The sequence below is a fragment of the Poecilia reticulata genome, linkage group LG9 (assembly GCF_000633615.1).
Source record: "Poecilia reticulata strain Guanapo linkage group LG9, Guppy_female_1.0+MT, whole genome shotgun sequence".
Lineage (NCBI taxonomy): Eukaryota > Metazoa > Chordata > Actinopteri > Cyprinodontiformes > Poeciliidae > Poecilia > Poecilia reticulata.
In genome coordinates, this window is record NC_024339.1 from 17,725,850 (window position 1) to 17,739,342 (window position 13,493).

At 36.9% G+C, this 13,493-nt stretch overlaps 1 protein-coding gene across 1 annotated transcript in view; it reads left to right on the forward strand.

Annotated features, from left to right (window-relative positions):
- The first annotated feature begins 264 nt into the window (after window positions 1–264).
- oxct1a (3-oxoacid CoA transferase 1a) overlaps window positions 265–13,493 on the forward strand; it is a 45,256-nt gene continuing 32,027 nt past the window's right edge. Inside the window, exons 1-7 of the mRNA XM_008418332.2 lie at window positions 265–608; window positions 1,810–1,918; window positions 2,557–2,647; window positions 2,930–3,065; window positions 3,227–3,376; window positions 4,011–4,117; window positions 5,150–5,210. Of these exons, the coding sequence (XP_008416554.1) occupies window positions 504–608; window positions 1,810–1,918; window positions 2,557–2,647; window positions 2,930–3,065; window positions 3,227–3,376; window positions 4,011–4,117; window positions 5,150–5,210 (759 nt within the window). The 5' untranslated portion in view covers window positions 265–503. The remainder of the gene's footprint in view (window positions 609–1,809; window positions 1,919–2,556; window positions 2,648–2,929; window positions 3,066–3,226; window positions 3,377–4,010; window positions 4,118–5,149; window positions 5,211–13,493) is intronic.

A 13,493-nucleotide genomic window follows, 5' to 3' on the forward strand; every position in this document is an offset into this window, starting at 1 on the left:
AGGGTAAATAGTCCTCTCTAGGTTAGAGACAAGAATGAATCATCATGGTTCAAATAATATAATGAGAGAACACCACTACAAAAAATGCCACTCACAATATGGTGGCAACGCTGCGTAAGCTCATGCAAGTTCTATTCTTTCTAGGTCTAGGGTTTTCTCAACCTTTTTGACGTGCGTTTTTTCTCCTGGTCGTAAAGGCGCTTCTCAAAACAAAGTTTATAAAAACAAAATAATTTTTTTGGCTTGCGTCTTGTCACATGACCTTACGAAATTACGTCGAAGCCAAATTAATTTTATGTTATTTTTACCCTGCATAAAGCCATAGCAAAGCGGTGGCGAAAGGGTTAAAATTAAATGAGCAGGTCATGCCTTTGAAAACATCCCTTTTGTGAAGAGTGTTTAGGAACGCCGTCGAGCTATTAGGGGAGGGCACCAAGCTGCATTCAGCTGTCTTTCAGCCTGCTGCATAATTAATTTAACCCTCGCGTATACATCCAAAAAAGATGGCGACCCTTACAGCGTTTTGCAGAGCCGAGGGTTTACTCTTCAAAAACCTCTCAGGTCACCGAAGAGCCAGAGTAAACTTCGCCAGCCACCGCCTCCTAAAGGTCTGTTTTTGAACTATGGCTCAAATGTATCTTAGAAGGAACAAAAGGTGGAGTGGTTGACGTGTCTTAACTATCGCGAAGGAGTTTCTGTTTGTTGGCTGCAAAACTCGATATCACATTAGCCTCTCGATACCCAAGGACGTACCTTGGAAGTACAGCTAAAAGTCTGCTATTGCTGAGAACACAAGGACGCAGTACTTGAGAAATGTTGGCGCCCAGCTAAGATTTTAATAATAATGGTCCAGTTTTACTCGGGTATGGGCTTTTGTTCATATCTATAATGGACAGTAAATTGTTAATTTGACATATCAAATATGCATAAGCAATTTACTTTTTTTTATCATCATCAGGTAAACTCATACCTAAAATACACACCGAAAACAAAAACGGATGCAAAAGTTTTATTTTAGAAATAATGCATTTTTTTAAAATGCCCTCCAAAAAACAGCCGGTGTTCTGACTATCAGTGCATTACCAGGAGGTAGGACGGATTTACGGGTACCATTGATAAACAGAACACCTGCTGTTGGTGCAGGACATTGATTCCGTGACTGTCTAATCATAACTAGGAGTTTGAATGCAGGGAAACTGCAACCAGTGGTGTATCAAGCTTTTCAAATTGTGGGGGGATGTGAAGCAAATTCCAATCGGTGCATGGAGGGAGGGCGACGCTACCTTTTCTGAATCTACCTCTAAAAATGTAACGTGTTATTTTTCTGCAACTGCACAAACGGGACAACCTGCATTTGAGACCCTGAAAACACAGGGTTGCATGGGTCAGTTATTTATGTGTGGAAGAAAATTAAATGATGACACTGTATTTCAACCTGCAGGCTAGAGCTTCTAAATAATGTAACGTCTGAGATTATTGAGCCCCTGATTACCATCATCATTGTTGGTCAGGATTTGTTTGCCTGTGAATAATGAGACAATCCAACAACTATCAACCATTATGTGTGAGGGCAGAGGAGAAGGTCATATTCAACCTCATCAGTTAAAAGCCCTAATTTTCAAAAAATAAACAGCAATAAATAACTGAAGGATGTATATAATACCAGTACAAGTTATGAAAGAAATGTTCTTTTTGGATTTTAATTTTTGAACTATTTTAATATTTGTATTATATTGGTTCAACATAACGTGCAGCTCAATTACATGTCAGTCCATGTACCTAACTCACTCCCTCTTGTTCTTTCTGCAGACTTGTGGTTGCTACTTTTCCACGTCCAGCCCGAGAAGTTCGCAGTTCTACTCGGATCCAACAGAGGCAGTGAAGGATATTCCTAATGGTGCTACTATTCTGGTCGGAGGTAATATTTAGCATTTTCTAAAAAATAAAAGGAACATCTACGTCAACAGAATGGCTTCAGTAGCATAGAGCTAATTGCACGTTCAACACAGAAAGTAGCTGTGCAGTGGCAACTTTACTACGAAGAGGTGTTAGCCTGAGCATGCTGGCTGGTTACAATTTAAACATTGAGCATGCACAAATTCCTTGTCTCTTATTTATAGTCAAGCTCACAGTGACATTGTTGGACATTTTCCACTGCGTCACATTCCTGTTTGAGGGAAGTGTCATGTAAAGGCAATAATAAAACATTAACCTCTGAGTGTTCTGGTAAAAGATTTCACTTGTTAAACTCAATAGCCTAGATTTCTAAAGTTTATGATAGCACAACAATCATAAACACACGACTTTTAAGGACATGATCATCTGACCGGTGTGACATTCAAAGAAGTTGAATTTCCAATGGCGTCATCCTTGGACTTTGGGTTTTTGTGTGTGATTTGTAATTGTCATGTGCCTATTTGCTCTACAAATTTGACATGTCCCAAACATACAAGGTGAAAGTTCAACTTGATCTTGATGAGTCACCTTTCGCACAGTGATTCTGTTTATTATTGCTGTTTTATGTCATTATTATTTGTCTGATATTTTCCAACACAGGCTTTGGGTTGTGTGGGATTCCAGAGAATCTAATCAACAGTTTGCTGAAGACTGGCGTAAAGGGCCTCACTGCAGTCAGTAATAATGCAGGGTAAGAGTGTTCATTTGTTCATTTTTTTTTTATGTCAGTGTGGAAATTAGGAGGTATGCTGATTCTGTGTTTGTAAATGCATTAAATTGTTTATAATTTAGTACATTTGCAGAAGTAGAGGTATTTTGTTCAATTATACTAACAGAAATGTAATCCTTGTGGTTTTTTACCTTGTGACCCAAAACTGATCCAAATTAATTTAGGTGATGGGTACATAAGGATTAAAAAAAAATTATCCTTAAGATTCTTTAAAATTCTTTTGTGACAATTTTTTTTTCCTAGAGTGGATAACTTTGGCCTGGGCCTGTTGCTGCAGACCAAGCAGATCAAAAGGATGATTTCCTCCTACGTAGGAGAGAACGCTGAGTTTGAGAGACAGTATTTGTCAGGAGAGCTGGAAGTGGAGCTAACGCCACAGGTTGGTGTGGAAATGTTAGAATACAACACAGACATTACCAAGAAAACAATTCATGTTTTCAATAGGTTAAACTTTAACAACACCCTTTTTTATTTAAAAAAAAAAGTAAATTCTTCAGATAATGGCTCAGTTGCAATAAATGTGTCTCTTCCTCACCACAGGGGACTCTTGCAGAAAGGATCAGGGCAGGAGGTGCTGGGGTTCCAGCCTTCTTCACTCCCACTGGCTATGGCACTCTGATCCAAGAGGGAGGCTCTCCTATTAAGTACAACAAAGATGGCAGCATTGCTATTGCTAGCGAGGAGCGAGAGGTTAGACTGCTCTTCCCTCGGCTTTTGGTTGCTTCATACTTTAAATGCAAGATTCCATTTTCTAAAAAGTCCTGGGGGCAAATAGTTTTTGCAAGGGAAGGTGAGTTTCTGGTGGGTGAGGAGAAACCACTCTTTCTTACTTCCTTGTTTTTTTTACGGAACTCAACCACTCACTTCGCAAGACAAGCGCTCACTACGTCCTGCTTTTTATTGTAGCCAATAAGTTTCCTCACACTCATTTAGCACTTTCTTGTTGGGATGAAAATCATGAATTACAGTTGTGTACTATATGCAACATCAACTTTACTGATGATGTCATGGCATAATTATATTTCACCTAACTACTGAAGTGTACAATTTTGCACAATTGTACACTTCAAAAATTGTGCTATAGTTGTCCCCATATGTAGCTTCTGCAAACCCTTGTCTCCACAGAAAATATATTTGGTTTTGAACATAAATCAATGGAGTCGGTAAAGCAAGCCGGCATAGCTGGCTGATTTAAGACTAATACTCTGTGTTAAACCTATTTATGATATTACAGTGATGAGATGTGGGCTTTATTTCCAGTTGCACTGTATGATAGAGTCCTGAATTTCTTTCTTTTGGATCTGCTGTGTTGTTTTATCTACAGGTGCGGGAGTTTAATGGCAGGCATTATGTTATGGAAAAAGCCATCACTGGGGATTTTGCCCTGATCAAGGCATGGAAAGCTGACAAAGCAGGAAACATTGTTTTTAGGTAAATATACAACATTTTGAAAGAAAGGAAAACCTACTTTATGTACAGACTTGCTAGAATGAACTTTTTTCCTTCTTTAGATTAAACTTGGTGTAAATGTGGGAAATTAAGTTTCAGGAGAAAATGCTAACCTTTTCACATCATTGTGTAAAACTTGTTGCAGGCATGTCTCGTATCTTGAATATGTTGTTGTTCCCACACAGCAGCCTGCTTTATGTTGATTTTTTTTTTTCATACTGGTAAGTGCAATAATATTTGTAAAGTATCTGGATCTACACTTGGTATTGCTGACATCATTTATTTTCTGACAGCCAGGTGGCAGGTTGTCAGCCATATTTCAGGCCCGTTTTGCTGTGTATGTTGGTCCTGTTTATAGACAGGTGCACATCAGCACATTGCTGATGTATAAAAAAGTATTTTTGTTATTCAGTAAAACTTTTGGCCCTTAAGACAAGTTTTTTTCTCTGCTTTTCTGTGTGTTGTTGTTGCAACAGTGTAATCCTTCATACTTTCTGCTTTTCTTGCATCCTTTTATTGTGGTTTGAAAATATTCCAGGGCTTCTAAACCAAGGAAAGCTAAAAGGAAGAAACACTTTAGAAAATTCTTGATAAAATGCTTTTTTTCATATGTAATAGTTTTGTTATTGTTAATCTTACTTGATCACAGATTAAATTAAACCTTGGGTTACTATTTTTCTACTGTATGCACTAGTTAAAAAAATGGTATTTTGAAGTGTTTTACAAGTTTTGTTTATATAACTTGCTCACAGTAATATTGATAATAATTTAAACTTAATTTCATTTAAACTTAATTTCATTCATCAAATGCACTGATCTTGACTTTTGTATAGTTTTTTTTTATCCTCAAGAGGGCAGTGTTCTCCAGTTCAGCACCAGCTGATTGAGAGGTTGGATAGCAGACACTCCTTTCAACCCTTTTTTAAAAGCCCATTTTGCCTCCAGTTTTGGAATAAAAATTTTCCCAGCATAATAACTTTCTAGAAATCATGTGCTTGTGTTTGTGTCTTACAGGAAAACGGCTAGAAACTTCAACCAACCCATGTGCAAGGCAGCCAAAACCACAATTGTTGAGGTATGCATAAATGTTCATTTAATATGTAGGGAGCATTTAGACTTGTGTTATTAATAAAAACAAAACAAAAATGATAATTGAACATTGTTAAAAATGTTATAAATACTCCCAAATATATTGTCCCCAAATATATTGGTCGCTCTTTTCTTTAAAAATAGTATTGATTTAAGGAACATTAGAATGCAATGTTGTGACATTTTGAGATGCATTAAGTATTCACTGCCGTCCTGAATGATTGGAGGAAAGTTTTTTTTTTTGGTTAAAATATTTCTTAATTGATTCCAGGATGTCTAACTTGGGCCTAAGTCTGCACTCTTTTCCTAAATCACTGTTGCACAATTTGAATCCAATGCCTCCAAACATTTTTCAAAACAAGAGTCCACAATTGTGAAGTAGAATGAAAGTGATTCATGATTTTCAATATCAAAAAGTGTGAAAACGTGTACAAGTGTACAAGCTCTATACACTTGTATAGAGCTTCCACTGAATCAACCCTTTGTAGAATCCTGTTTTTTTTTTTTTTTTTTACAACTGTGACCAGGTTGGAGAGTGGCTGTGGGCAGCAGTTTTTAAGATCCATCTCAAGATAGATTTTAGGTCTAGACTTTGACCGGGTCATTTGAGCTTATGAATGGGCTTTTATTTAAATTACATATATGAAATTCCAGGGTATGCTCAGATTCAGAATGCTTTTATTGTTATTGTACCAAAGTACAGCAAAATTCATTTCAATACAACCCATCCAAAGAAGACAAACAGACAAAAACAATGAAGACTGATGCCTGGGGCTGCAACTATCAAAGGTGCTGCCCTGCAACTTTCAAATGACAGAATCAGCTTTATTGGTCAGAATTGTGAGTACAAACAACAAACCTTGGTTTCACACACTCTCAGCACACAGACAATAACGATTAATGTATAATATTTAGAGGAAATATTTAAAGGATGACCAGTTTTTTTTATGAAGACAAGAGGAAATGCAGGTTGTGGTAGTTCAAATATCCTAATTTTATTTCATAGTAGAGTAGTAAGTAAGTTGGGCTGTAAGATGTTCATTGTGTTCATCAGAGAGACAACCTGGGGTAGAAACTATCTATGGCTTTTGCAAATAGGGCTTTGTAGTGCTGATCTGAAAGTAAAAATTTAAACGGTTTATGTCCAGGATATGGGGGGTCTGCAGAGATGTTAGCTGTCCTTTTCCTGACCCTGTTCCTGTAGAAGTCCTGAATGGAGGGAAGGTCAGCCCTACGATCTGTTATAAAATGAAAGGGTATGAATACTTTTGTAAAATACTGCATCAAAACATTCCCATATAAAATGTCTGTCTGGAACAGTGGTTCTTAACCTTTTTTGAGGTACCGAACCCCCCAGTTGCATATGCGCATTCACCGAACCCTTCTTATTCCGACCCCGCCCCCCGACACACAAAATACTTTGCGGTATTCTGATTTAGTAATGTAATTATATTAGGTGTGTAACCACCCCCACACCACTGGAGGCAGTAGCAACCCCGAAAAGATGCGACTAAGGAGCAGATTTAGACTATAGAATTTGGTAAAAACTGTGAGCTTTGCKGAAGTAATTAAAGACAAAAGTTCAAATCCATGCTGAGAGTGGAACTCCTTCAATCAGTGCTCMTCTGCAGCACTGATTAGCTAAGCAATGTAACGTGATCCTCTGCAGCAAGTGATGGCAAAGCAGGGTGCGTCATCACAACTTTACACAAGTGTGTCTTTACCTCCGCGGCAGAGGCTCCGCCGAACCCTTGAGACCGACTCACCGAACCCCTAGGGTTCGATCAAACCCAGGTTAAGAACCACTGGTCTAGAGGCTAAACAACTCAAACTACCTGAAAGAGATTGCAAGATATTTGTAGGCTGGAAACTGAGAACTGGTTCTCAGACTTTTTACCTGATAAAATAAAGGTTCAATAATAAGATTCTGGTTCATGCAGAATAAACAACCAATATAAAACAAGGCTCTTTTAAGTGACAAACTAAGTCTTAATAGTTGCAGCTTAAAAATGTCTCAACAAACTCCCAAATTTATTTATATTTCACTGAATTGAACTCTGATATTAGGTATTATTTATAGATAAGGCGTAATACTCTGTGCAGAAGGCTGTCCATGACATGCCTTGTTTCAGTCTAGCTGTCTGGTCTCCTACTTGTCTAGCATTTGACAGTTTAGAATTGTCATCGCTTATCTTTTCCTTGTGTGTCTCCCTCTCGGCTCCACCAACACACAGCTTCACACCTCCGATGTAGACACTGCTCAGAGAAAGTGTGTGTGTGTGTTAAGATGAACCTATAAATGCAAGCACTTTCTCAAAATAAAAAGCTGTGGTCAGCTCTTGTATGATGCTGTAAATATCTAGAGAACCAAAAGCATATTTTTAATTATTTCACAGTTGCTGGACCTGAGATGTGGTTTACTGCTGATTTTAGAAGTATTGGAAAGGGAGAATAAATTGAGTCACCATGGAGCTGCTGTGGGCTTAATACGTTAACTAATTTGTTCCAGTCGCTGAGCCATAAAGTTTCCTGCTTAATTAAAAGAACTTCTTGATTTCAGCTGTATGTCGTCATGAAAATTTGTTGTGGTCGCAACCATGACAGTGATGGCTTATTAAATAATGAAGAATTGGTGCAAACAGGACATTTTTTCTTATCCGTTTCATAATTTCCCAAAGAAATTATGATACAAAGAAACACCTTCAATAGCTATTATCTAAAGTAGCACGCATAATAATAAAAGACTGTAATTTGTAGATGATTGAGTTTAATATTTAACTTTGACTATCATCTGCTTGAGTTTTTTTTTTTTTTTTTTTTTTTTTTTTTTATGAATAAAAATGACCCAAAGGGTTTGTAGACCCAGTATGCATTGGGTTTCGCTTGGAGCTATTTTTTTCAGCTACATCCAGCTGCATTTCTAAGATTGTTTTGTAACAGTTCTTCTCACAAACTGTGGCGGATGGCAGGAATGTTGGTTGCAAAAATGGAAAGTGGATGGCATGAGTTGAAAAATATTTTAATCCCACAGTATTACAGGTTTTCAGGATTTACCTGACATATTCCAGTTAACAAGGTCTGAGGAAAAAATATGACGGCAAACAGCCTCTGCAAAGTTTTGTGGATGGAGAAATTATTTTTTTACTTTACATTAGGTGTTTGCCTTATTAGTGTGTAGAGGCACCATTGTGTTTAATGGATCTGTACTTGAACCAGTTACTGGTATCTGTTGCAAATGAACCATTATAATATATTCATTTGGAATCATTTGATTATTTTTATTTTATTTTTTTTATTATTCTGCATAATTTTAATTACCCTCTTAATTTCAAACACTGAGGTGTAACCCAGAGACACTGATTCTGATCACGTATGTACTCTGTGCTGCCCAAGTAAAATGTCACAGTTAAAGTGAATTTGACTTATTGCACCAAGCCTAATTTACTTTAACTGTATCACTTAAGAGTTCACTGAGACCTTTAAGTTATATGAATTGCAAATCGTACTTTATAGTGATTGAGTGGATTGAACTTTATTTAATTTTAGCCTCCTCTGCAGAGCGATTAGTGGGTTCCTGTCTTTGAAATGCATGCAGCAGATGTGCTACAAACGCATTAGTATATCTGTCTTTACATAATATAGTTCCTGCTCTTGTTATGCTTTGTAGATGGTTCGTGTATAAAGTTGAGTCTGGATGCTTTCTTTTTGAACACGCTAAATGTTTGTTTTATCTCAAAACGACACACACAAAAAGTTTGCTGTTCCTTTTTTTTTTTTTTAAAGCATAAAAAACCTTAATGCAGGGAAATGATTTTCTTAATTTAACTCACCTTTGTGAAACCTGAGGGAATATAATGTTATTAGAAGACCTGGATTAACTTTTTGTTTTGTAAAATGAAAAGATGGCTTGTTCTAATGTCACTAAAGAGCAAAGTGAGCTGAAGGGCAGTGATGGACTGGACACAACTAAATTACAACCATGAACAAAATGGGTCCAATTTCATGTTATTACAACAGCCTCATGTTGGCTTTCAGCTCTACCGATTCTACATCTTATATATACTCCTTGGCATGAAATTTAGTTAAACTGTTATCTGAAATTATGGGCTAAACATAAATAATTACGGCTCTAACTGCTACCTAGAGAGATGGTTGCCTCTCGTTAAATTATAATTTTGTCAAAAAATTGGATTATTTAAGTAGTGCAGAAAGCTTAATGGGCATGTTGCATGGATTCATTACACAGTGATCATAAGTGTTGTATTTTTGTACTCTGCAACACAAATCAAACCTTTTTCCTTTTTTCTCCCCACTATCTAATACACATGCATATTCTTTGCTCTCCACATGAGAGAACAAGATGAAACCTGCTGTTTATATTAGTTTGTACAGGCATACAACCACGAAGCACTTGTTCAAGCTTACAGTACCTTTTTTATTGCGCCAGAGGTAACGTGAATGTTATCTGTGACAACTTCTTCATGATTAGAAAGTGATAGACACATGTTGCAATGCCATTAAAAAACCTTTTATCTCTGATAATGATGCAATTACTGTTGCTGAAAATAGATTTATCTCTAGGCTTTGAGCCAGGCTTAGTCATAAATTTAGTGATCCGTCGTCATTATTGACCTGCTGTCTGGGTGCACTTGTTAAATAACCACTAGACCTTGCTGATTTTTATGAAACTGACTTTTTTAACTTGCAACGCAGCTTCCAAGTACCTCATTAGTAAGGTCTTCTACAAACACGACGACCTTCTGTTTGGCCAAATCATAGGATGCTTTAGTTTGTTTGCAGCCAGGTAACCTCTTAATGTTTTAGGGACTAACCAGTTAACTGTTGCCAAGGGATAGTAAATTTCAGGCTATGGCAGATGGAGTCAGGACAAATAGGAAGTTGTAAAATAATAATTTTAACCCTAGGTTTGCTTCAGTGTTGGTAAATGGATTAATATATACATGCATATACACAGGAATTGGTCTTGACCAATAGAAGAGCCTTATGCTTCATCTAGTAAGATGATTGAAAACAAAACTGCAGAGTTTCTCCGAAGTAAATTAATGTCTTTTTCAATTAAACTATAAGAATTTGGAAAACTGTCGGGAAAATCAATTGTCACGGATGAAAATTTCTAGATCATCACCAGCTCCTGCCATGGTTGCTAGGCAACCAGATCTGCTGTTTGATTGTTCACAGTTCCATGGTATCCAGCTGCTCAGGTTTTCTCTTTTAATGCAGGTACAGCAAAGCACCCCAGTGCATTATGGGAGTCAGTGTAGTAAATCACAGTAGTTTTTGCCATAATTCAACAATTGGTAGTCAGGTAAATGTCACAGTTTAATAAATTTGTGTGCTCTGCAACCACTCATGCAAGAATTTATATCTTTGCGTGTTTTGTTTGTGTAACTGGAGGAGAGCTCTGACTGGATATAAATGACCTGTATTCCGAGTGATTTATCAGCCTCCCACTGTACATTTGTGTGGAAACAAAAATAGCAGTTGTTCTTCGCACCTTAAGCCAGATTTTGTTTTTGTGCTTGAGGTTTGTTAAATGTTTTAAAATGGGCAAAATATTCATAAGAATAACTTCATGATTTGATTCATTTCTGCTGCCTCTAACTGGTAGCAAGTCACAGTTTTGTGTGATGCACAGGGCTGTTGTAAAAACCCATCACAACCACTATACCCAAAATTAAGTAAGACTTTGAGCTTCTTTTAGAAGCAAGCTAGCCCACACTTGTACTAATAAGAGCTATGATAAAAAGACTACAACTCTCTAAATCTGTTTGTCGGTCATAACTGTTGTGAAATATTTAAAAATTCCTCATTAAGGCTAGTAGTTGAAACCCAATATTAAAAAGAATGGGTTGAGGTTTCACACTGTACTTGTGTGAAAAATAAATAATTCAAGAGTTCTGTGCTTGACTGATAATGTTGCAGAAGATCTCCATAGTGTGGTATTGACTAAAATTCCTTTGTTGCTGTTGTACATTGGGAATGCACACCCTTTGAAGGTTTCAGGATTTCTTCCTGAAGTACTTTAACATGAAATGCTTTATGAGATCATTGTCATATTGTCTATTTTGCAGAGGTAGGTTTAAAATGTTTACTAACACTTCCCAACTTAAAATACCTTTTCTAATGTATTGACTTATAAGATACAAAACTCACCACCCACTTTATAGGGCTACCTGGCTAGTGTCAGACTTTATTACCTACTACTATCAACATTCATCCTGCTGCCGATTTGTGGACAGACATATTCCAGCTTTGTGACGTGGTTAAACATCCTGCAGGAAGTTGTCAATCAAATTGCCCTTCTTTTCCATTCTGATGTTCAGTTTGAATTGCAGACAGCTGTCGTCACCACAATTAGGTGCTTGGAGGCATTGAGTTGCTGCCATATGACTTACTTATTCACTTAATTTGTGGTTAATTTGCCAATTTGTATTACCAATTGGATGGGTATACTTAAAGTGGCTGCATGTGATGCACAGTTTTCATTGCAGATTAGTATTTAGTAATTTGAACTTTGTGTCTTTTGAATTGTGTTGGTTAGCTTCCTTCAGTTTTTGTTCCTGAAATATTAAGTCTTATCTTGAATCCCCACTGTAGTGTTTCAGTGGTACTGAATGTCTTGTTTGACCTATTGCTGGAATTTCAATTACAGTCAACAACCTGGGTGTTATTTACTACTGCCTATTTTGTCTCCTTGGATTTTCCTTGGAATTCCCTTCCCGCCAAAACAAGTTGATCAGTTGACTTTGTGGGCATAAAATGTGAAGTGCTCTCATTTTTACATAACCTTTAGTAAGGGCTCTTATGAGTGCTCTGTGTGATCACTGTGATCACTGTTTTAGTCACAGTAGCAACCCTTGTTGTATTATTGCCCAGAACACTGAACTGCCAGCTGGAACTTGGCCGATAGAACTGTAGTCACAATGAACTGTTGGAGTAGTGACCAATACATTCTCTTGTTTTTTTGTTGTTTTTTTTCCCTGTTTTGACTTCATGCTGTTTAGTCAATCATTGTACAGTGCTGACATTAAGAATAGAGGGCATTTCCTCATATAGTTAGAACTGTCATTTGCTGCACAATATGTTACGAGCTTTATGGAGCTTGCTTTAAATGAGCATTTAAAACAAGCTCATATTATTCCATCAAAAACACTGTACTTAAAAAAGTGCCACTTTGTACTCAGAGATGCACCTCTCCAAAGAAAATTGTAGCAAATGCAGGACTTGATGATGTACAACAGCAGTTAAATCAAACGAGAGATGAGTATCAAAACACATTCATGCCCCATTCACTTGAAGTTTAAGTGCTTACTTGTCTTCATGTAAAAGTAGGAAGAAAGTGAATTGGTGTTCTGCTCAAGTATACTCATTTAGCTGTGAAATGATAATTTACTGAGGAAGCTCAATCATGGTAAATTTTTTGTTATTGTACCCCTGAAGGGAGGATTTATGGCTCTTTAAATACTTTTGTAATGCAGATTCAAGTTTGAGGAGAAGGGAGACACTAACACAAAGTCATGCCCATTCAAGTCTACAGAAAAGTTTTTTATTCACATTTAATTTTTATTAAATGTAATTTTTTTTATTTAGGTAACATTCTTTGAATTCGAATTGCTTATAATTTGGCTTTGAATTCCAAGGAGAAAACAGCCAAACATCCAGAAGCCTTGAAGCCACAGAGTAACCTTCCTGGTCCAATATAATCATTCAATTTAAAACAGAAGTGGTAATTTTGAAATTCTGAGAAAATATCTGTTTTTAATAATATTCCTATCATTCCTTCTGCAATGTGGGTTCCTTGACATAAAGCATTTACCCTTCAGAGTGAGAGATTGGATTCAGACTGTAAAAAAAATCATGCAAGTCTCTTTTTTTTCCACAAATATAATTAAGTAAACAGTCTGTTGTTACAGTTTATGTTCTTTTTGAGGCATATCCTCTCTGCTTAAAGGATTCCTTAATAGGTTGTCATCTGAATTTGTCTTAGACAAAGTGCATATTATACTTTTTTTCCCCCCTATAGTTTCTTATAAGATATAAACTTATGTGATTGGTCTGTTCCCAGTGCGCAGGAATAAATATACGTCATTTGGAGAAATATATTTTTGCTTCTTGTGTTATCAGCGGTTGCCAATCGGCAGGCTAGCTTCTGTTTCCCAGGTGCTATTGAGGCAGTCGAGTTTCCACAGAGAGGAAACAGATTGCTCGCGATGCCTGTATTTTGGGTTAGAGGATGGAGTCTGCACTG